This window comes from Peromyscus eremicus, chromosome 16_21 (assembly GCF_949786415.1).
Source record: "Peromyscus eremicus chromosome 16_21, PerEre_H2_v1, whole genome shotgun sequence".
In the NCBI taxonomy this organism is placed as follows: Eukaryota; Metazoa; Chordata; class Mammalia; order Rodentia; family Cricetidae; genus Peromyscus; species Peromyscus eremicus.
This window is the reverse complement of record NC_081432.1, coordinates 1,582,496-1,606,280: the sequence shown is the minus strand read 5'-3', so window position 1 is coordinate 1,606,280 and position 23,785 is coordinate 1,582,496. Positions and strand designations below refer to the sequence as shown.

At 48.2% G+C, this 23,785-nt stretch overlaps 2 protein-coding genes across 4 annotated transcripts; one reads left to right on the top strand and one right to left on the bottom strand.

Moving 5' to 3' along the window:
- Nucleotides 1–22: 22 nt before the first annotated feature.
- Nucleotides 23–23,571, top strand: Ppp1r10 (protein phosphatase 1 regulatory subunit 10). 3 transcript variants are annotated; one of them, XM_059282009.1, is made up of 20 exons: nucleotides 23–202; nucleotides 7,841–8,361; nucleotides 14,226–14,343; nucleotides 15,074–15,160; nucleotides 15,452–15,587; nucleotides 16,657–16,708; nucleotides 17,805–17,882; nucleotides 17,996–18,169; nucleotides 18,361–18,466; nucleotides 18,551–18,663; nucleotides 19,111–19,211; nucleotides 19,404–19,551; nucleotides 19,652–19,810; nucleotides 19,908–20,154; nucleotides 20,309–20,372; nucleotides 20,457–20,651; nucleotides 20,939–21,014; nucleotides 21,252–21,365; nucleotides 21,504–22,190; nucleotides 22,460–23,571. In XM_059282009.1, exons 3-20 carry the CDS (start codon nucleotides 14,237–14,239, stop codon nucleotides 22,567–22,569), a joined length of 2,754 nt encoding a protein of 917 aa, XP_059137992.1. In that variant the 5' UTR covers nucleotides 23–202; nucleotides 7,841–8,361; nucleotides 14,226–14,236; the 3' UTR covers nucleotides 22,570–23,571. The 3 variants fall into 3 exon arrangements, with proteins under 3 accessions (XP_059137992.1, XP_059137991.1, XP_059137990.1); XM_059282008.1 differs by lacking the exon at nucleotides 23–202 and adding an exon at nucleotides 6,919–7,338; XM_059282007.1 differs by lacking the exon at nucleotides 23–202 and adding an exon at nucleotides 7,374–7,653.
- Mrps18b (mitochondrial ribosomal protein S18B) lies at nucleotides 299–7,513 on the bottom strand. The gene is given in 8 exon segments (XM_059282013.1): nucleotides 299–620; nucleotides 622–877; nucleotides 1,129–1,188; nucleotides 2,580–2,646; nucleotides 4,924–4,992; nucleotides 5,110–5,207; nucleotides 5,315–5,423; nucleotides 6,933–7,513. Coding segments are annotated over 8 exon segments (762 nt in total). The 5' UTR covers nucleotides 7,005–7,513; the 3' UTR covers nucleotides 299–589.
- Nucleotides 23,572–23,785: the final 214 nt, after the last annotated feature.

The following is a 23,785-nucleotide window of genomic DNA, read 5'->3' as shown; positions in this document are numbered from 1 at the left end:
CAGGGTTCAGCAGCCTGGGAGACCCCATTCTTCTGGCCAAACCTGCGTCCCCCTGGCAACAGGACTCCTCTTGAAGGTCTGTGCCACTGTAGTGCCATGGCGACCAAGCACTTTTCTCCAGGGCCTCACAGTGAACAGCCGAGGGGACCCACAAGACAGAATGGCCTTTATACACCCTTTCCTTGCTGGAGTTGCAGGCAGGGTGAGTTAAGACTGAACACCTCCCACCTCACAGCAGCACTCCATCTCATACACTTCACCCCCATGTTCTGCAAAGTCAGCGCAAAGGAAACCAGGGGCAGAGAGAGACAGCTTTATTGTAGAAGAGCTGTGCCAGCAGGTTTAAATCAGGGACACAGTATCCAGGGCACACAAATGAGTTGTCTCCTGTTCATGTCTGAACCCTTCCAGTCAGTTTCCCATGTGCATCTAGACCTCTCTCCTCAACCTCAGATGTGTCTGTCCTCTTCAGCAATCACCTCCTCTTCAGGGTCGTCACTGTCCCAAAACACACGTTTCAGAACACATGACATCACATAACCCTAGACACGACTCCTTAATCCCCGACTTCTTCCCTAGTTCACAAGTTCTAAGCACTCTGGGAGCCCATCTGCTCAGGGGGTTTCTGCTGGTGGTGTACTGGGCACCTCAGGCATCGACTCAGGAGGGGGGCCACTTTCTTCTAGGAGGTTTCCTTGATACAGCCGGCGAAGGCGGGACAGTTCTCGTTCTGGTGGCTGCTGCCAGCTGTACCACGGGTACCAAGGTTGGCCTGACAGTAATGTGGGGGCCGGTGGAGTGACACTGACAGCCCCATGGACAGCACGGAAGTCAGCGTCTCGGGGCTCAACCTGGGGAACGTAGTGACTGAGGAGACCTAAGGGATGAAAGGGATAACGAGGATGAGGAAGTGAGGAAAGAAACGTTTCTTCCTTCGTGTTTGAAACAGCATCTCAGTATGTAGTCCTAGTAGCCTGAAATTTGCAGCTGGGACTACAGACTCCAGCACCACACCCAATTCAGAAGAAACTCTAGGAGTACGTTCTCAGAGACAGAGCACACAAGCACCGTCCAGTCCAAGTCACTTTGCCACACCTAAGAAAACCTTGCCTCCTCACTCTCACTTACCACACTCCCTGGCTTTCTGGATGGCCTGGGTCAGCTTCTTATGCTGCTTCATACAGACCCCTACAGAGAGAAAAAATTAACTCGGAGCACGTCCCCCAAAGTAGAGTTAGCAAAAGTCTTCTATACAGAGACAGCTAGTTCATCATGGAGGAGCTGGCTTTACTTAATGACCTCTGCCCCCAACCTTCCCACACAGCCAGTTTCCATCTGCCCCATCTGCAGCTGCCTGAGAGCAGGATGAGGACCTCAGATGACTAGCCACTATAGAGATGTCACTGAGTGATAGTCTGCAGATGGGCCTGAAGACGATTCAATGGGCAAGTGCAGACAAGGCTGACTCGTACAATCCAGAGAAAGACCCCATAAGGGAAGAAATGACTTCATAGGGAATGTGATAAGGACAGCAGTAATTAGCCGGGCGGTGGTGGCGCACACCTTTAACCCCAGCATTCGGGAGGCAGAGCCAGGTGGATCTCTGTGAGTTCGAGGCCAGCCTGGGCTATAGAGCAAGATCCAGGACAGGAACCAAAATTACACAGAGAAACCCTGTCTTGAAAAACAAACAAAACAAAACAACAACAAAAAGAACAGCAGTAATTATCCTGTTTCCATTCTGGAGACTGATAGTAAAAACTGTTTCCTTACAAAAGGAACTTATCACAGGCTCATGCTCCTCCCTATACATAGTGAGTTCAGGCTATTCTTGCTCTTTAGGTCCTTCCGTCTCTGTCTATGATATATGACATTCAGCTTGGCTACTGTTACCTGGAAGCAGATGTAGACCATATGAAAAGCTGGACATGGCCACAGGCCACCAAGGGTAAAAAGTAGAGATAGTCCTGAATTGTTAAACTCAGTTGTTTTTCTTGTTCTTTTTGGGTTTTTTTGTTTATTTTGTATTTTTTTTTTTTAAAGACAGGGTATCTCTATGTAGTTCTGGCTGCCTTGGAACTTACTATGTAGACCAGGCTGACCTCAAACTCACAGGGATCAGCCTGCCTCTGCCTCCATCTTCCCAGTGCTGGGATTAAAGTCATGGTTTACCTTTCAAAGCGCATTTTGTTTTGTTTTGTTTTTTTGAGACAGGGTTTCTCTGTGTAGCTTTTGAGGCTGTCCTGGAACTCAATCCATAAACCAGGCTGGCCTCAAATTTACAGAGATCCGCCTGCCTCTGCCTCCCAGTGCTGGGATTAAAGGCACCCCCGCCCGGCTCACCACCGCCCGGCTCAAAGTACATAGACAGTGGCTTACCAGAGGCTCACCTTAGTCTTTTGTGTACATGTAACTGTTTTAGCCTAGTGAGTATCCTCATGAAATACAGTCTCCAAAAGCTTCAATCACACTTCTGGGTGCAATACATAGCAGCAATCAAACATCTACCACCCAACAGCATAAACCAGGAGTGCTACAAGGAAGAACTACAGCGGTATTAACAGTAATGCCAAGCTAACCTGTATATGGGGCGTGGAAGATCATACCAGTGTGGGCGCAAACAAACTGTTCCAAGAGTTTCACATTCTGCAGGAAAGAGATAAACAAATGTGTCAAGAGGTGGTCAAGACCTCTGGAGGCTGACTGTAGACACTTTATACATCCACACAGCCCGTTGTGGTGGCATACTCCAGTAGAGCATGAAGAAAAGGCAAACACAGAAGGATGACGAGTTTGAGGCCAGCCTGGGCTACATCTGGTTGTAGTAATCCCAGCACTCAGGAGGCAGAAGCAAGGCAGATCTCTGTGAGTTCAAGGCCAGCCCATAGCTGCACTTGACTGCTCTGTGCCTCTCCTGATGCCTCCTTCAGCTTTAGCCTCCCCACTTCACCTCACACACGACCTACATCCTGTCACTGAGTTACGGAGAAGCACGTTCCCAAGTTTCCACCTCTGGGCATAAAGTTGGGGATAGTCATCAAGGTCCTAGAAATTACCTAGAAATGATGACATGATGGATATATAGTAAGTAATACAATAGCATGCTGAATATAGTGCATAAAATACAGTATGTAACTAAGAGCAGTTTAATAGTTCTAATTAGATAAAACCAGGTAAACCACACAGGATAGGAACAGAGAAGACAGTACACACACCTACCACCATTCTCAGCCCAGTCATTGCTTCTTTTTGTAACATTCATGATGTGCTGGAAGGATATGAACCCTCATCAACAGACTAATTCAGTATCCCCAGCTTCCTCAATGCCCAGTTTTGGCTCCTGTGAGCATCTTTATGATCTTTATTATTCACTAAGAAGCAAGCTTCAGCCAGGCATAGGTGGCACACGCCTTTAATCCCAGCACTCGGGAGGCAGAGCCAGGTGGATCTCTGTGAGTTCGAGGCCAGCCTGGTCTACAGAGTGAGATCTAGGACAGGCTCCAGAGCTACACAGAGAAAACCTGTCTTAAACAAACAAAAAACCCAAAAACAAACAAAAAAGAAGCAAGCTCCATCATTTTGAAGGCTTTTGTGGCGGGAAGGATCTATTCCACTCTGTAGCTCCTTTCATATCTGTTATCTAGCCCCAGGTCCCACCCAGCATCTCACTCAACACTGGGAGGAGAAGGAAATAACAACTAAGCAAGGTGGTAATTGCAGAACTCAGCCTGCAGAGAGAGGAGGACAGTGAGTTGAGGTCAGCTTGAGCTATAGAAACAGATCCTTTCTCAAAAGAGGAAAATGGAGAAAAGCTCCTGCCCCCCAAAACAGGACAATATATTTGCTAATAATTGTAATAATAGATAATAAATAGGGTTCTTTCCCTTGAATTCCTCCTGTCTTTGGAAATTTTTCCTTCATAAATTCTTTTTTTTTCCCTCCAAGAGCTCACAGAGATCTGCCTGGCTCTGCCTCCGAGTGCTGGGATTAAAGACGTGCACCATCACCGCCCAGCTCCTTCATAAATTCTTTTGCTTTAAAAAAAAAAATAAAAAAAAATAGTAAGGGCTGGAGAGATGACTCAGTGGTTAAGAGCACTGCTCTTCCAAAGGTCCTGAGTTCAATTCCCAGTAACCACATGGTGGCTCACAACCATCTGTAATGAGATCTAGTGCCCTCTTCTGGCCTGCAGTCATACATGCTGTATACTTAATAAATAAATAAATCTTTATAAAAAAAATAGTAACAATAATAAAAAATAACCTTTGAGCTACGTGTGGTATCATCACACACCTGTAACCTACAGCCCTTAGGAAGGCAGGAGGATCAGAAGTTTAGCTGTATAGCAAGCCTGAGGCCACTTGGGACACTTATCCTGCCTTCCTGCTTAACCGCTGGTTATCATCCCTAGGAGAAGTGAACTTTCTTTCCCTTTCTTTTTGTAACAGGTGAGGTAGATTATGGCAGGGCCTGGAACTTGGAACTTACATTTCTTCTTTAGCCTTGCCAGTGTGGGATTATAGACATATGCTAACTTGGGCTGCATTCAAATATGTGTCTTTTTTTTGTTGTTGTTGTTTTTCAAGACAGGTTTCTCCATGTAGCCCAGACTGTTCTCAAACTCATAAATCTGCTTGCCTCTGCCTCCTAAGTGCTGGGATTAAAGGCCTGCACCATTGAGTCCAGCTCAAATAAGTGTTTTCTGTACTTGGAATTTAGACTACGAATTTTAAGAGAATGAACTAAACCTTTGCACTAAAATCTATAGTAGAGGGTGAAACCCGGAAAGAGGATGTTTTCACATTGGCAGTCATTGGGATTGTACAGGTATAGGGATATGAACGAGTATGAGACACTCTGATGATCTCTTTAGCACTGTGGAGAGGCTCCAAGTCCTAATTACAGCTAAAAGAGTCTGCTTACCCTAAAGTCAACATGCAACTTGTGATCCCGGCAGATCGGGCAAGGATTTCCAGTCACTTTATTTTTACGCTGTAGAGAAGAAACTGGTCGTTAAAGATACAAAACATAGTCACAAAAAGGACTGATGCTGGCTTCCCCATGGCCTCCTCTTCACATCCCATCAAGATGAAAACCTTAAAAACTTACAATACATGTCTTTCGTGTCCGCTGTGGGGGTACACCACCTTTGTGATTACGGCGGTAGTCGGCCCAAATGGGGCGAGAACCATAGCGGTTCTGGTACTCTGAAATAAAGACCAGATGAGTTTATTTATGATGGAGGTGGCAGGGATCTTCTCTAGCTACCTACTTCAGGCCCCATCTTCCCTTGCTTCCCCCCAATCTGGGGTACCTTCTGAATCCAGGTATTTCCAAGGTTCATTCTCATAAGGGGAGATGGGAAGTGAGGATGGAGAACGTTCTTCAGGAGGACCTTTGGTGCAGAGAGTCCGGAGAGGAACCTATAAAGGAAAGTAAAATGAGGATGAGTTTCAAGAAAAGGATGCAATTATTTGGTTTATTATACTTTGGGGAGAGAGGTGGAATGTGTGTCCAAAATATCAGAATAATTCAGCAGGAAGAGACACGAAAGTAGCATTTCTTCGGGGGGGGGGGGGAGGGGGGAAGGGGGGGGAGAGCGGCGTGTGTGGTGGCACATGCCTTTAATCCCAGCACTCAGGTGGCACAGGCAGGCTGGATCTCTGTGAGTTCAAGGCCAGACTAGGCTACAGAGTGAGTCCCAAGAAAGGTGCCAAGGCTACACAGAAAAACCCTGTCTCAACAAACAAACAAACAAAAAATGGCAACCACTCTATCTAGCTCTGATCAGATCCTATAGAATGAGCCAACAAGGTAAAGGATCAGGATGCTAGTGGAATGTAACAATTAAAAAAAACTTGGCAAACAAAGTTCTGTGCTTGATGGGCATTGGTTGGATCTGGTGGAAAAGAGAACTATGTCTAACCCTTTGAAAATAATGGAAATGAGATTTATGGAGAGCAGGGGATGCATCAGACAAGGGAGAAAAACACAAAGACACTGAGCTGACCAGTTTCATAAAATGCTGCAGGTCAGCATTCCACGGGGTAAAACAAATTTGAGTGCTAACGCCAGCTTCAAAGCTATCAAGCCTGTTATTACTTCGGTTGTGACCCCTGTCACCACTCTTTAGTCCCACTTTAGGGAGTGTCGCCGAGACAAGCCTTCAAGCTAATTCTCCCTGCCCTGCCAAGAAACTCCAGGGTGGTGAGTACCTCAGGCGAGAGGGTAACTTCAAGCCAGGGAGCAAAATTAAACGCTCATGCATCCTGATAAGAAACTGACGTTAAGCCGGGTGGTAGTGGCGCACGCCTTTAATCCCAGCACTGGGAGGCAGAGCCAGGCGGATCTCTGTGAGTTCGAGGCCAGCCTGGGCTACCAAGTGAGTTCCAGGAAAGGCGCCAAGCTACACAGAGAAACCCTGTCTCGAAAAACCAAAAAAAAAAAAAAAAAAACTGACGTTAGCAGGTGGAGTAGGGAGTGGGTGGATTATGCCTGTAATACCAGAGTCTGGGAGGTGAAGGCAGAAAGATCAGAAGTTCAAGGTCACTTACGAGGTCAACCTGGGCTGTATGCGACTGTCTCTGCAACAGGGGCATTAAAAAAAATTACAATTGGGATCCTTTAATACAAGGACATTTATTCCAACTTCAGATTCCAACCACATAGTTAAGAGTTAGTTGCGCATGTCTAGAGGAGTAGTCCACCGGCCTAATCCTTCTGCCTGTTGGTACTTGGAGAAGACAATGACACGTACCTCTGGCTGTCCCTAAGGCTCAGTGTTAGAACACGCGCGCCGTGGGGGACAGAGGGTGGTGCACGACCAAGACGTAAACATGTGGGGAGAGTGTGACCCTCGACTCCTCGCAGCGGAGCGAAGGTCGGACGTATAGACACCATGGGGATGCAGAGAAAGTCCTCCCAGGTGTTACCTGAACTCCATAGGAGCTTCGCAAGAGGTTAGGAACCCGCCTCAGAAGCGTGTGCGGTAAGGAGGCAGCCATCTTGACGCACGCCCGACGTACGGCCGGCCGGAAGGGAAAACGACTGCGCACGTTCGGGACACTGACTGGGGCGGGGCCAAGGCCTAGCCTCGCAATGCGGAAGGCGGATGTTCACGTGCGTAAGGACGGAAGCGTCAAAGGGCGGGGTCCGCAGCGAGGAGCGAATTTAAACTGCGTCACAATCGAACTAGCCTTCAAAATTGCTTTTTTCCCGGACGAGTCGCGATGACTCATAGATTCCATAGTTAGTGTATGACACTAAAGCAGTTTTGAGTGCGATTTGGACCGGACTGATCTCATTGCGCATGCGCCTGGTCGTTTCGACCAACCCCGGGTGAGACTCCCTGGCCGGGGCGGAAGTGGTGGCGGCAGAGGAGAGGGAGGTGCCGGACGCGGCGATCACGCGCTGGCGCAGAGGGGCTCGGAAGGAGACGGAAGTGGGGAACAAGGGCAGGGGCTCCCCGAAGGCGGAGGACAGGCGTCCAATCCGCGGGTGGCCTGGCCTTCACGTCGGCCAATCGGCCTTCGCCTCGCGCACAATGTCTCGTGACGAGGGCGTTTCTCCATCACGTTAGGGTGCGTTGGGCGGTGGTCGGGTATAAAAGACTCCGCCCGAGCGGGCGGCCGCCATTCTGGGGTTCGTTTAGAGGTAAGTTTGGGTGCTCCGTCGCTAGGACGGTAACGTTTGGCCGAGAGCGGGTGGTCCGGGAAGCGGGGAGGGGGATGGATTTATTGGGCAGCCACGGTTTGCCGAGTGCGGCTGGCTGCGTTCGGGGATGTTGGAAGGCGACCCGTACTGATTACAGCTTTCTCCTTTTGTGTTCTTTCTATCCCAGGTTGAATTTTCTCGGAGAAAGACAGGCCGGCCATCAGGAAAACAAACAAGCCTCAGCAACATCTAAGCCCATGAAAGGATCCTGAGAGAGGGGGGACAGGGAAAACAGCAGCCACCAGCCCAACCACTTGTGTCTTCTACCCCTCCCCACCTATCTTGCCCACCCCACCAGCCCACGCTGCTTGGGACTTGAAATCTGTGGCCGAAGGACCGTCACCACATAACTTCAAAAATAATCAACCACCCTCCCCACCCAAACCCACCCAATCTCACTCATCCAGCATTTCCTTTTTGGAATCCACTCAGGATTTTTTTTCAACGACCCCCCCTCCCTCAATGGAGTTGGGTGGGGGGAATGTGAATACTGAGTTGGTCTTTACTTTTTTAAGAGACTTTTTGATCCAATGAGGCCCCCCAAGTAATTGAGTTTGGGTCTTGGTTGGTTGTTTTATTTTTTTCCTCCAAAATTTTACCCCTCCCTCCCCTGAGCCCGAGGTGCTGACGTCGCAAAAAAATTGGATAGTAAGTGTCGAATTTTCAAAAACCAGCCTTGCAACAAGAAATCAACGTTTCCCGTGGTGAAACCAAAAATAATGAGAGGAAGAAATGAGACCATAGAACAAATGTAGAATACTGGAGAAGGACCAATCGGGTCTCTTAAATCTCCATTAAAAAGGTCCTGTGGGTCTAAACAGTCTTTGTTCTCTCTCCCCTGCCACCTGCCTCTTCCCTGCTGGAGCAGGCAAGGAGAGGGTGAAGGGAGGGCCAGCAAGTGAGGATATTGACGGTTAACCCTTGATAATCCAGCAAATTTCCAGACTGCCAAAGCATATGCCTTTGCTATTATAAGGAGGAATGGTTACCTTCCTCTGGTTAGCAGTCTTCAAAAGGGTTAATGAGCTCACATACAAAAGATGGTGGATCTTGTGGCCCAGAAGTCCCACTTCTTTGTGTGTGAGACAAGCAGAGCGCCTTTCAATTTGCCAGATTAATAAGCAATCTGTACATAAAGATTGCAGGGTAAGGAGATGGGCAGAGAGAAGTATTAGCTGGCTGTGTCTTTAAAGTGATTGTTAAATCCTCTCAATTTTAATGTAATTTGCTTGGGATATATTGTGTGGTTAAAATAGGTGGCAATCTAGGAATAAAGATTGCAAGACACTTAAATTTAGGGCAAAATATAATCTTAGTAACAAGTACATACAATATAACATTTGGGGAGGTAAAGAATGTCTTGTAATTGTTTCAGATTGCATAGGTTATTTAAAGGCAAAAGTGATTAACATTTTAACTTGATACTTTTTAGTGGTTGGATACAGTTAAGAGGGTGGAAAGGTTGGGAAATGTGAACTCAGGAGTATAATTTTAAAAGCCATTAGTGCAATTGAATGCTAGCTTTCTAGAAGATTTGTGTCGTTAAAGAGTTTTTTTCTTCCCTGCTTCAAATATGGCGACTTTTCCTTGTCCTTTTGTCTTCCAAGCGGCGTTGCAGGTTGTGTCTTGACCCATTTTTCTCCTGTCCTCCCACCTCAACCCTATTTGTTGAGGGGTCCAAGTCCTCCCCCTTTCCGGTTATAGGGAGGATTGGGGTGGTCGGCGGTAGCAAATTGAACTTCAGTTGCAAATTCAAATTCTTAACCCGCAGAAAATTGTATATTAATTGATTTTATTTTCAGTAAGCTCTTAAACTGAATTAAAATAGGTCAGATTGAGCAAGGGGGGGCGGAGGGATGACTTCTTTTTTCTTTTTCTTTTTTTTTTTTTTTTTACTTAGTTCTTTATAGTGTAAGTAAAGCTACCGGCAGCTGTGGATGGCTTTTTAAATTTTGAGTCGTCCTCTCTATAACAAAATGGCGTCCCTCTCCTTTGTTTTTCTCTTTTGCCAGTCAGCTTAGGGCTGCCCTAGAAACTTGGTCAAGGGGGAGGAGCCACTTTGAAAGGTGATGTAATCAGCTTGCTTCCTCTGATAACTCCACCCCCAAGCAGATGCTTTCTCTCCCTTTGCAGATTGCTGCTGGGGAGAATAGCTTTCCGTTTCTTTTATCTTTTATGAAGTATCTTACAGGGATAAAAACTTAATGAAAACAGGAATGGAGGCTGTCCCAATCGTGTAGTTCTAGTGTATGTGTTTAACAATCAGCCCGATGTGTTTATTTCCACCTTCCACTCATCACAAGCTTGGACATGTACCCTGCTTCAGTTGACAGGTGTGAAAAACTAAACCCCAACTGTGCTTTAGGTTTGGGAGATTGGGGCAAGACACAGGGTTTGTAACTTGAGTAGACAATTGGGCCTAATGAAGCTGAAATGTGCCATTCTGCTCAGGACGGGTTCTTTGTACTTCCAAATGTTGTTGCTTTGTAACAGTCTGGGGGTGGGTTGGTACTTGTAGGACTTTCTTATAAATCATCCTTATTCTCACCTCTCAGTTTGGGGATAAACTCTTTGTGCTCAGTGCCATCACCCTCTGCAGTTGCTTAGTTCCTGTGTGTGGGCACTAGGATGAGAAGTGAATCTTTAGGAAGGAGGCTGCAGTTGTAAACTCGAGGCAGGGGGAGTCAAGCTACGGTGTCTGGTAAGCAAAACATTTCTGGTATTACGTTTCACAACCTTTCTTTTTTCCAAAGAGCCACCTTTTTGAATTTCTTTTTCCTTCCTTCCTAAAAAGAAATTCCTTTAAAGCATTGAGACAAGAATGTGCTCTTCATTCTGCCTGGTCAGTGCTGTGGCAGTTGGTGCATGTTAAAGCCACACCCTCGAGGGTGGTGTTGGGTGTCTGGTTCTTATCTCTTTTTCAAGTCAGTCTTCGACAGTTTCTTCTTCTACTTTTCATTTTTGTATTTAAAGTTCTGCATTGAAGTGTGGAGTTTCTAGGCAGAGTTTACAAGCCTTTTGTCCTGTCCTATGGTGACTTTGGGTGCAACAGGGCTCATTTTCCACTGGCTGTGGATTCTCATTATTACTTGGACTTCTGATTGAATGGGAGGGCCTCTTCCACATGTCTATTTACCACACGTCTTTTTTATCTTTTGAGCAGTTTGCCAGGTGCCTCTGCAGCATACCTACATTGGGAGCTGAGCATTCCACCCACTGGGGTTCCTGATCTCTAGTGAGCAGGGGATTAGTAAAGAAGACCTTCCTTGCATGGGAGATGAAAAGCAAGGCTTTCTAGGGAACCTTGGAGAGCCTGATTCTCATGGCGCGGCCAGAGCTCTATTTGGGGGTCTTTCCTTGAGGGTCAGGGTGGTGGACATAATTTTACATCTTTATTGAAAGCCAAATAGTCTTCCCGGGAGCAAGATTACCTAATTTTCAAAATAATGATGAGGGAGGAGTAGGGCCTTACCATGCATAGGTACAGAAGCTGTGAACCACCTGAGACAGTCCATTCCACTATTGGGTCAGACCAGGAAGCTCTTGAGATGCTGGGGGAAGAGCGAGGCATTTTGCATCAGGAGGTGCTCAGGCCCCAGCAAAGAAGAGCTGGCACTTCTGTCCTCTTGTCAGAAGACCTTTGTAAGGCCCCCTGGCTTGCATGGACCTTATTTCCTAAACTGATTGAGGACTCAGTCGTGGTAGATGTTTAGTGACTAGCCAGGCTAGATGCTTTTCCACCATTTTAAACCAAATAACCCTCAAGTCAAATTCACTTTGCAATCAGGGTTAGGAATTTGGTATCTCTAGTAAGAACCGTAGAACATTCCCAGAGTTTAGAAGGTGGAGGCACACTGCAGGCTTCCTTCCTTTGTCTCCTTTTCTCTGTGGCCTTCAAGGAGACTAGCAATTGGTTGAAAAAACAAAAACATGACCTGAGTTCTTTATGGTTACAGTTTCCTCGGCTTCAAACTCCAGAACAGAGTGGGGAATACTTGGTCACTGTCCCTGCCCACTCTGGTCAATGCAGCTTCGGGCCTTTGTCATAGACCTGCTCCAAGCATGATGGATTCTTCCTTTGTTCCCACTGGAAGACCTTATAGCTTGCCTGTGAAAATGGGGACCTAGATTGTAAGGCATTTGGGGTCCCTAATAAGGAATAAATACCACTGAAGAAAAGGCACTGAGAAAATTTACATTTTAATATGAGGAGACAAGTTCAGTCATCCTCCCAAATATAACAGTGGGAAATAACATGTATCTTAATATGCCTGTTTGTCTCCCAGCTTCCTTGACTGTTGTGCCTTTATATTTATATAGATGGGCATTTTAAAATACCTAGGTCCCATTTCCATCACAGGGCACTAGATAGCTTTGCACTCATTGGTCCAGTTTCTGGTGGCTGTCCTCTGTCTTGTATGACAATTGAATGAAGGAACATTTGAGTTAGGCTTATTAGTTCCTAGATAGACATACAAAGGAGATAATGTTCAGCTCTGGGTTTCAGTCAGCTGTGTTCAGAGGGACTGGAATGAAGTAATGTTTAATTCAAGATTTGTCAAATTGCATACCTTGTCATTTGGGGTTCTAATAGGCTTATGTATGTATAAAAGATTTTTAAATTTCCTAGTCTAGATTGTTTATATGTATTATTACTTTGGGCCCATTCATTCCTTTTTCAGTCTAACAGATGGGAAATCTGTTACTATACCGGAAGCTTCCACAAATCACAGCTGTCTTAGACACAGGAGATTTCCTCTCTGTGCACAGATAGCCACACATCATTGAATTTGTCCCCTAACTTGTAAACGTTTCCAGTGTTCTTGAATGTTTTTCTCCTCTGACCTCACGTTCCAGGGTATTGGGCGATAGCGATTAACAAGTTTTGCTGAATGCTTAGCATTTCTTCCCTGCATCTCCTTGTGTTCAGCCGCAGGCTTCAGCCTCCAGAGCAGACTACTGCTACCCCTCCTTTCCCTGGGCCAATTTCCTGCTGCTGTTGCTGCTGCCTTGGATTATTAGGAAGTCTACATTTAAAAGTGATTTTGTATTATATATATATGTATATATATACACACACATATATATGTATATATATATACATATATATGTGTATATATATATACATATATATGTATATAAACACTAAATTTTTATATTGTTCTGTCTGGAGAATCACTCTGGTCTTTGGCAGCCTTTTTGCTGAGGTTAAACGTGTCTAAGCCAGGAAAATAGTCACACTTTCTACATATCTTTATTTCCTGGTTTGTCTGAGAACAAACAACTTATATTGCAAGAATCCTATTTTCTTTAGAAAATGCAATGACTTTTTTTTTTTTTTTTTTTTTTTTTTTTGTTAAAGACTGGTTGGTATTCACTCTTGTGGGGCTGCCTCTGATGTTTCTGTGATGGGAAAGATGCATGGGGTCCTTTACCTCTTTCCTACCCATACTGGCCTGGCCACCTCACTGCTGATGAGGAGGTTCATGTTTTTGGTCCTCGGAAGCTAGTGGTGGTAGAGTTGTGGCTGAAACTCTCAATTAGAACCATATCAGCCCTAATTATCTCTCTGGAATTCGGGCCTAGGAATAGCTTCTTTTCCCTGGAAGGAGTGTAGCTTTTAACTCTTTCTTTCCCCGCCCAGTTTGAAGTGGTATCCACTTTGTCAGCTTCAGTACTTCTTTGGTTCCCAGTTTCTGGTTCTCGCTGTGGGCTTTTCTTGGGAGTCTTGGACCGTGGTGAGTTTTGAGAGCAGGAGAGGGTCGTCAGGTTTGCATCTTTGCTTTTGAAACCACAAGCCAAGTTTCTCTTAAACTTTGGAACAATAAAAGCTTGTTTGGTGTTTGTTCAATGAGTAACGTTATTGAGGGCTGATGGGAGCCTGCCTGCTCTCCTTATCAGTCACTTGTTTCTGAGAGCTACTGAGCTCCCTGGTGTTTTCTCCATCATCCACTTCAGCTGACACAGTCTGCCATTTGTGGTTATGACTTCAACAGCCAAGATAAAAGGGAATTGATTTTTGGAGAGAGGATGATTGATTCTTGAAAATGTTTACCCAGATACCCAGGGTTGGCTCAGTTACCTTAGAAAGCTACAGCTGTGTCCATCATCCCCCCCCCCCCATCAAAATTAGCAGCAGCTAACTGGAGACAGGACCTTCTTACAAGCAAGAAGAATTGAGCATCCTATCATGGGTCTTAGCCCTGATACACTCTCCTGAAGTGTAACTGCCCTGGAAAGGGTTTAACTGGGAATGAGAGGTAGCCTGCCCGGGCCTTCACTTTGAGTTACCTTTCAGGTCCATTGTGCATTAACCCCACACTTAAGTTGCCAAGGCTGTTTTGTGAGCACAGACTTGATTTTACTCACCTAGAGAATAGAACAGTTGAACATAGATTAATTAGTCACTGTCTTAAATGTGCCCATGGGAATTATTAGAGGAATAAGTTAGTGAGGCTGTCCTTGCTACCGTTTATCCTATGGGTTGTTTTCTTTTTTTCCTTTTACCTCAGAAACCACCATCATGGGTTCTGGTCCCATAGACCCCAAAGAACTTCTCAAGGGCCTGGATAGCTTCCTTACTCGGGATGGAGAAGTGAAGAGTGTGGACGGAATTTCCAAGATCTTCAGGTAAGTTTACTCTTGTGAGGGTCCTAGGCAGAAGAGAGGACTACTTGTGGCTGAGTTGAAATGAGTAAGAGAAGAGTAAATGGGAAAGGAAGAAGTCACGTGCAGGCAGATTGTGACAAGAGAAGAGTGATCTCCTGACTACTGGCTGTGGATTTGGTTCATAATCCCAAGAGAGTCATGGGATGCAAGCATGGTGGGATGCAAGCCGGGGAACTTACAGGAAGAGTTAGGATGGGAGGTAAACAGGGGACCTGTAACAGAATTCTTGGTTGTGTTTTGGGTCATGTTGTGTCTATCTAAAACGTCTTTTTCCTTCAGAGATCTTAGGCTTTCCTGAGAAAAGGAAACAGCTAAGCCAGTTTAGATTACAAGGGGAAATGTGTGAGCCCTGACTCCACTTGGAGGCAGTTGTGTCTGTGTGTTAGGACAGGAGGGGTGCTCTCCCAGGTGGCTCTGCTGCCTTCCATCCTCCCCTAGATTTCCATGAGACTGTAGATTGATTCCATAATCCTGGGAGACTGGTGACCACCTCTGGAGCAAAGAATGTCATCAAGGGGCTCCGGGACTCCCAGGATTGGAGTCCTCTGCTGTAGGACATTAGCTGTCGTAGTGCTCCTCATGCCTGTCATCCTGGCACTGAGGAGGGGAGGCTAGCCTGGGCAGTGACTCTGAAATGTCAATTCCGATGGCAAATGCTCTGCTCCATGTATAACTCGACTCCTGTTTCTAGTCTGATGAAGGAAGCGCGAAAGATGGTGAGTCGATGCACATACTTGAACATCATCCTGCAGACCCGGGCCCCGGAAGTGCTGGTCAAGTAAGTGGGATGGGGGAAGGGAAGGCATGGGGTTCCTGGGTCACTGGGCATGTGAGCTTGCTAGTTGTAAAACTAGGAAGGGCGCCCTGTGGTGGTGGTGCAGGCCTTTAATCCCAGCACTCGGGAGGCAGAGGCAGGCGGATCTCTGTGAGTTCGAGGCCAGCCTGGGCTACAGAGTGAGTTCCAGGACCGGCACCAAAACTACACAGAGAAACCCTGTCTCGAAAAACAAAACAAAACAAAACAAAAACTAGGAAGGGCTTAACAGATTCTGATCCCACCTGCCTGCAGGTTTATTGATGTTGGTGGCTACAAGCTTCTGAACAACTGGCTAACGTATTCAAAGACGACCAACAACATTCCTCTCCTACAGCAGATTCTGCTGACCCTGCAGCACCTCCCACTTACTGTGGACCATCTCAAGCAGGTACCTCCACACTGCATCGCCCACTTTTCCTTTCTGGGTTAGCCTAACTGATGAAAACCACTCCAGTTCTGATGGGTGGCAGTCTGGAATTTATGAGGTAGAATGGCAGAGGAAAATGGGAATTTGAAGTTGGAATACTCGATGTGGATTTATTTCCTTTATCAAGCATATGACGTAGAACACTTTGTGTTTCTGAGCCTCAGTTTTTCAGCTCTAAAGTGGGAATGTGCTGGCCTGTGACTGGGTCTAGTCTAGCACTCTGCCAACTGAGCTGTGTCTCCAGCCACTCTAACTGGTCTTTTTTTTTTTTTTAAAGACTGATTTTATTTGAATTACAAGAATGTACACATTTTTCTATTCTATCCAGATACCCATTTGGCCCATACATAAAACTGAGTTTTGTGAATACTTGAAGTATGTAAGCATGACCTACAACATTGCTTCTGTGAATTTTTTGAAAAGTCAAGAAAGCAGCTTCATGGAACAGGCAGAGTGTGGCAGCAGAGCACTGCTCTGGATTTAAGTAAATACCCACAACACTGAACACAAGCTCCTTTAATGGCAGATATTCCCCATTTTTTTTTTTTTTTTTTTTCTGTTTTTCGAGACAGGGTTTCTCTGTAGCTTTGGACCCTGTCCTGGACTAGCTCTGTAGACCAGGCTGGCCTCGAACTCACAGAGATCCACCTGCCTCTGCCTCCCGAGACTGGGATTAAAGGCGTGTGCCGCCGCCGCCCCCACCCCTCCACCCCACCCCCCATTCTTTTTTAAAAGATCAGCAGTACAGTGGTTTCTCTGGGTAGCTTTGCGCCTTACCTGGAACTCACTTGGTAGCCCAGGCTGGCCTCGAACTCACAGAGATCTGCCTGCCTCTGCCTCCCGAGTGCTGGGATTAAAGGCGTGCGCCACCGCTGCCCGGCAGAAAGGCCCTTTCTTAAATAAAAAAAAAAAAAAAAAGCATCTACAGGTTTTGGAGGTTAAAGTAGGCCAGTGCTGCCGAGGTGTTTAGTTAGCACTGAGTGAGCCCTTTGTTTCCTGGCATTTACCTCTCTGCCATCTCCTTCTACAGAACAACACAGCAAAACTAGTGAAGCAGCTGAGCAAGTCGAGTGAGGATGAAGGTGGGTGCCAGGCCCTTCCTGGACCGTCGCGGCCTTTGCTCTTGTTTCCTTTATGGGTTGTCTTTTACTCCTGTCTTTCCTCACTCTTTTTCTATTTCTTTTTTTTTTTTTTTTTTTTGGTTTTTTTTTTGGTTTTTTTTTTGGTTTTTTCGAGACAGGGTTTCTCTGTGTAGCTTTGCACCTTTCCTGGGACTCACTTGGTAGTCCAGGCTGGCCTCGAACTCATAAAGATCCACCTGGCTCTGCCTCCCGAGTACTGGGATTAAAGGCGTGCGCCACCACCGCCCGGCGCTTCTATTTCTTTTTGAGAGACAGGGTCTCTATATATAGACCTTGGTGTCCTGGAACTCACTCTATAGACCAGTCTGGCCTCAAACTCTGAGATCCGCCTGCCTCTGCTGTCCAAGTGTAGGATTAAAGGCGTGCGCCTTCACCGCCCAGCTTTGTTTTGTTTTTGAGAAACAAGGTCTTACTATATCCCTAGCTGGGCTGGTATTCTATGTAGACCAGGCTGGTTTCAAACTCTGAGATCCTCCTGCCTCTGCCTTGACTTCCAAGTTGGAGTCAAAGATGCAGCATGCCCAGCTCCAAACAGGTTTTGAGATCTTCCTGCCCTGTGAATGCATGAGGCTGCATTGCCGTGAGACAGAAGCAGCAGCCATGTGGCTGTTACAGAAAGACAGGTCTTCATAGTGTGTGGCCATCTTGCTTGCTAAGTGAGTCTGCATGATTGCGGAAGATGAGTGCCAAAGAAGAGTTCCAGGGAGGGCTACGGAAAGTTCTCATAGGTCGAAAATAAGTCTAATCCCTTAGATTCTTAGGCATCTTTTTTCTCTGTATAAACTGCTTCTTAACACATACATGGGCTGCTGGAGTGTTCTCCGTTCACCTTCTTACTGTTGACTGAAGTCATTGCCCCCAAGAGTAGCAGTCGGAAAAAGGCTACCTCAGATGTTTCTTAATTTTCTTACTTCAAGATGTTATAGTCTTAAGACAGATTTAACAATGTTTTTTTAAAAAACATCCTATTTTCTGTTACTGGAAATATTATTGAATTATTACTAAATAAGTACTTTTTTCCCTTTCTTACCTGCAGAGCTCCGGAAATTGGCTTCAGTCCTTGTCAGCGACTGGATGGCTGTCATCCGCTCCCAAAGCAGTACCCAGCCTGCAGGTGAGCCCTGGCCCTTTATCCTGTCAGCCCGCAGCTCTTGGGGTCCTGCTCGTTCTGCACGCTGGCCGGCAGTCTTCTCATGAACTCCTACCTGCTTTGTTCTTCCAAAACAGAGAAAGAGAAGAAGAAGCGGAAAGAAGAGGGGAAAAGCCGAACTACACTTCCTGAGCGACCTTTGACTGAGGTGAAGGCTGAGACCCGGGCTGAGGAGGTGCCAGAGAAGAAGAAGGAGAAGCCCAAGTCACTGCGAACCACGGCACCAAGTCACGCCAAGTTCCGTTCCACTGGTAAGGCCATTGGCTGGCTTTGCAGGGCCATCGATATACACAGCCAGTAGTTTGTGATTTCAAACTCTGAGGAAGAAAGAAGGCTGAAGGAGAAGCTGGGGGCACGTATTCAAGGCTGGACCATTTAGGGGTGGCGATAGGCAGGGTCAGTGAGGGTCAGATTGAACTGCCATCGACATGTTTCTCCCCAGGACTAGAGCTGGACACCCCATCTTTGGTGCCTGTGAAGAAGAACTCCAGCACCGTGGTAGTGTCAGACAAGTACAATCTGAAGCCCATCCCGCTCAAGCGGCAGAGGTATGAACACTGGTGTGGGTTTCTAAGGAGGGGCCTTTGGAGAGAAGGAGAAGTTGGGGAGTGTTGACTGTCCCTCTTTTGCAGTGCCACAGCTGCTCCAGGAGATGCTGCCCCACCTGCGGAGAAGAAGTACAAGCCCCTCAACACAACCCCCAATACCACCAAAGAAATCAAAGTGAAGATCATCCCACCACAGCGTGAGTCCTCCTGGAGTGCCCTCAGCACAGAGAAAGCTCTTCTGGGGGGGGGGGGGGGAATTATGTGCCCTTCAACAATTTCCTTTGCTTTGCCTTTAATGTCTTGGCATCCTAGAATTTTTGTACCCCTGGAATTCCTTCCGTGAGAGTCGTGTTAGATAGGTGACAAGAAGCCGTGCCCTCTCAAGTGATAACCGTGCCCGCTGTCTCCTTCATGGCTGGGCCCTCTGGTGTTTTCAGCAGCTTGCTTAATGAATATTCATCCTAGAATTATGATCAAAGTCATGGCTGCCAAAAGAAAGATGGAGTAATGGGGGTTTCCTGTGTGAACCTTGCTTCCTGGTCCCCTCAGGCAGGGACCCCCTGGCCCACCTTTATTTTCTGCCTGGACTCTGCAGGAATAGAACTGTGAAGGAGGTTCATTCACTCCACTCTTTTCTTCTGTAGCTATGGAAGGCCTGGGTTTTCTGGACGCTCTCAATTCAGCCCCTGTCCCAGGCATCAAAATTAAGAAGAAGAAGAAGGTTCTGTCGCCTACCGCTGCCAAGGTATGAGTCTTGGAAGTGAATTTCGGTGACCGGGTACATGGGGTGCAGAAGGCGGGGCACCACACCAGGAGCAGTTGTGGGTGACCCCAGGAGCACATTCTGGTGTCACGTGAGGTGGGACCATCAGGCAGGTTTGGATTCGCTGCCCTGGATGTCCTGTAAGTTCATTGGATGCTTTCTCTTTGGTAACAGCCCAGCCCCTTTGAAGGGAAAACAAGCACTGAGCCAAGCACGGCCAAACCTTCCTCCCCAGAGCCAGTGCCCCCTGCTGAGCCCATGGACACGGACCGCCCTGGCACCCCAGTGCCGCCTGTTGAAGTCCCAGAGCTCATGGATGCAGGTAGCCTACCCTGCCTGGATTTGGGCCTTTTCTGAAAGGCTGCAGCTTGGGCTGGATTTTTGCTTGCTACAGCCTCTTCTGAAATCTGTCTTGTTTTCAGCCTCTTCGGAGCCAGGAGCTCTGGATGTCAAGCCTGTGGAGAGCCCTGGTGATCCTAACCAGCTGACTCGGAAGGGCAGAAAGAGGAAAACTGTGACGTGGCCTGAAGAGAGCAAGCTGAGAGAATATTTCTACTTTGAACTGGATGAAACTGAACGAGGTGCGCTGCCAGGTGCCTGTGGTCCCTGTGTGGGTCCTAGAGTGTGAGCACAGGCAGTTTCACTCACTGGTTCTCCTGGCCTCTGCTTCCCTTGCAGTGAATGTGAACAAGATCAAAGACTTTGGTGAGGCAGCTAAGCGTGAGATATTGTCAGACCGACATGCTTTTGAGACAGCCCGGCGATTAAGCCATGACAACATGGAGGAGAAAGTGCCCTGGGTGTGTCCCCGGCCCCTGGCTCTGCCCTCACCTCTTGTCATCCCCGGAAGCAATAGCCAGGAGCGATACATCCAGGCTGAGCGGGAAAAAGGCATCCTTCAGGAGCTCTTCCTGAACAAGGAGAGGTGAGCATAGGGTTAGTGCCGAAGGTGTGGGACGCCTGTGCTACAGAACCATGATGTCCCATGATGACTTAGGGAGGCACTAGAAAGAACTTGAGGGGACTGAATTAATGTGGTTGTGTTCCTTTTCTCTCCTCACCTGTGGTGTTCCTGACAGTCCTCATGAGCCTGACCCTGAGCCCTATGAGCCCATCCCCCCGAAGCTCATCCCCTTGGATGAGGTGAGTCTTTGGACACTGGTGTGTGGAACGTCAGAATATCTTTGTTGTTTTCCACAGCCCTGATTTGTTTTCTTCTGTTCTTAGGAGTGTTCCATGGATGAGGCACCGTATGTTGAGACCCTGGAGCCTGGAGGGTCTGGTGGCTCACCTGATGGGGCAGGAGGCTCTAAGCTGCCTCCAGTTCTGGCCAATCTTATGGGAAGCATGGGAGCTGGGAAGAGCCCCCAGGGCCCTGGAGGAGGAGGCATCAATGTCCAGGAGATCCTTACCTCCATCATGGTACGTGAGCCCTCTTCCTCAAGTGAGCCTCCCCACGCTGTCTTCAGATTCTGTCTTCCGCTCTTCACCCTAGGTTTTAGTTTTTGCGTGTTGTGTTTGTTTTTTTTCCATTGAAGGTGTTGTTGGGTTTCAGTTTTGCACAAAGGTCTCACTGTGTAACCCAGGCTGGTCTGGGACTCAGCCTGTGCCTGTGCCTAGCTTCTCCCCTTTCTCGGTCTTCCATTTCCATGTAAGCTCTTCTTTCTCCTGGCTGTCACTCTCTTAACTGTCGTTTTACTTGCTCACAGGGCAGTCCAAACAGCCACCCTTCAGAGGAACTGCTGAAACAGCCAGACTACTCAGACAAGCTCAAGCAGATGTTGGGTAATCTTCAGAGCCAGCCGCAGGGGCCTGGGGAGGATGCCCTGTAGCAGAGGGGGGCTGGGTTTCCCAGATGCTGAAGAGCATGGGACTGTTGCCACTGGGAAGAAATGGGAGGGGAAAGCTGGACAGAAAGCACGGCTCTGCCAGGTTGGTCTGAGATCAGTTGGGCACACTTGTGTGGGAAGCCATGTCATTCTTAGAACCCTCTTTGTGACTGACTCCTGTTTTCATTTACAGTACCACACGGACTCCTAGGACCTGGTCCTGTAGCCAATGGCTTCCCACCAGGAGGCCCTGGGGGCCCCAAGGGTATGCAGCATTTCCCACCTGGTCCCGGAGGGCCTATGCCGGGTAGGTGAGAGGGACTCGGTGGGCTTACTGCTTTGTTCAACAGCCAGGGGTAGCAGAAAGTGGGACGGGGTCCAGTTAGAGGTGGCAGTGGTAGAATGTAACAGATAACTGATTTTTTTCCCCTCCTTTCTCTAACAGGACCCCATGGAGGCCCTGGTGGACCAGTGGGTCCACGTCTCCTGGGTCCCCCACCCCCTCCTCGGGGAGGTGATCCCTTCTGGGATGGCCCAGGTGATCCCATGCGAGGTGGCCCAATGCGTGGGGGTCCAGGACCTGGTCCTGGGCCATACCACAGAGGCCGAGGAGGTCGTGGAGGAAATGAGCCACCACCGCCCCCTCCATTCCGAGGAGCCAGAGGAGGTCGTTCTGGAGGAGGACCCCCAAATGGCCGAGGGGGTCCTGGTGGAGGAGGCATGGTTGGAGGTGGTGGGCACCGCCCACATGAAGGCCCTGGTGGGAGCATGGGCAGCAGCAGTGGGCATCGCCCCCATGAAGGCCCTGGTGGAGGAATGGGCAGTGGACATCGATCCCATGAAGGACCTGGAATGGGCAGTGGACATCGATCCCACGAAGGCCCTGGAGGAGGAATGGGTTCTGGTGGTGGACATCGCCCCCATGAAGGCCCTGGTGGGAGCATGGGTTCTGGTGGTGGACATCGTCCCCATGAAGGCCCTGGACACGGACCTCATGGCCACCGGCCACATGATGTCCCTAGTCATCGAGGCCATGACCATCGAGGGCCACCACCTCATGAGCACCGTGGTCATGATGGCCATGGGGGAGGCGGTCACCGAGGGCATGATGGAGGCCACAGTCACGGAGGAGGTGAGGACACTTCTCGTCCCACATACACGTGGATTTTAGTGTCCCGCACCAGATTTGGGGGGAGTAGGGAGAGGTAGAAAGAACATGAGGGTTCCATCTCTTTGTCTTCTCTGTATACAAGGAAGGCAATTTTTACTACCCTCTATCTTTACTCAAATCCCCCAAATACTGTGTCTCTGAAGACTTGTCCCAGTTGCTCAGGACTGGGGTGGGAGGGTAGTTGGTGATCTCTTAGCTGTTTTCTAACCATTCTGCCATCATTCCGACAGATATGTCAAACCGCCCCGTCTGTCGACATTTCATGATGAAGGGCAACTGCCGCTATGAGAACAACTGTGCCTTCTATCACCCGGGGGTCAATGGTCCCCCACTGCCATAGGCCTGCCCGCCCCACCCACACCCTGTGGGCTGCAGCCTTGCTCCTTCCACTCAGTTATGGCTTCTGTGAGGCTCACTTCCCCTTCCCCAGCTGATGAGGAGCCGGCCCCCTCAGTTCCCACCTGGTTGGGTTCCTGGGGTTTCTGATCACTGGTGCGCATTGATGTACATATCCCCTCCAGTCTGGAGAGGAGAGAGACTGGACACACTCTATGCTGGACTGCTGAGACGGCTGGCTTCACTTTGTGAGGAGATTTGCCCTGTGTCCCAAACCCCTTTCAGTATTAGCCCCGATGCCTGAGAACCTAAAGCTGGTCACCCTGGAGACTCTGCTCTCCACTTGCACACGGAACTGAGTTGGTCAGCTGCACTTAGGAAACCATCCAAGCCAAGCTCGTTATCCTCACAGGGTGAGGGGTGGTGAGGGGTACCATATATCCCCTTGCACTGGGGGCTCCGGCTGGTGGAATGAGTTCTGGAACTGCTCCCTCTCGTGCCCCACATGGGCCTACTGTTGAGTCCTTGGTCAAGGAAGACTGCAACTGTTAGTACCCAAGTCCTTGTGGGTCCGCTAGGTTCAGTGATGGCACACTCATATCTGCATCCAGTTAAAGTTGTAGCTGGCGGAGGGAGGCCTGCAGTGTTAGGCCACTCTTGCCTACAGCCATTTTAGAGACTCCATTAAACACTTCCGTGAGACCAGCTTTCATCAACTTCAACCGGGTACACCGGGCCTGACGCACTACATGCACTGCCTTTGGGAGTGGGCTTGCTCCTTCCCCATGTGGAACCCTGTCAGTGTGAGGCGTCCTGGGTAGACGCAGGGCCCTCCCAGTCCTTTCCTTCCCCTGTCTTGGTATCAGTTGTTTTCTATGAAAACAGTGGGTTGGTTTTGTGCAGGGTCTTGGGTTAGAACCACAATGGATTTGAGGAGTTTTTTCTTTTGATTTTGTATATTTTGTACATTAATAATAAACAGTGGAAAGAGAAGCAGCTTATTTAACCCCTGGTGTGTTAGACTCTTGTTTCCCCTCTCCCCGCCCTTTGGATTTTTGAGACAGGGTTTCTCTGTTACAGTTCTGGCTGTCTTGGAACTCACTTTGTAGAACTGGCTGGCCTCAAATTCAGAGTGCCTCCGGAGTGCTGGAATTAAAGGCGTGAGCCACCACTGCCCAGTGACTCCTGCTTCTTTTAATAAAAGCCGGGACTGGAGAGTG

Excerpts from the sequence above, each read along its gene's own strand:
- Ppp1r10 (XM_059282009.1), top strand. The coding sequence starts at position 14,237 with ATGGGTTCTGGTCCCATAGACCCCAAAGAACTTCTCAAGGGCCTGGAT. Across the intron at positions 14,344-15,073 it reads GGAATTTCCAAGATCTTCAG|TCTGATGAAGGAAGCGCGAA; the intron begins GTAAGTTTACTC and ends TCCTGTTTCTAG. Across the intron at positions 18,467-18,550 it reads ATCCCGCTCAAGCGGCAGAG|TGCCACAGCTGCTCCAGGAG; the intron begins GTATGAACACTG and ends CCTCTTTTGCAG.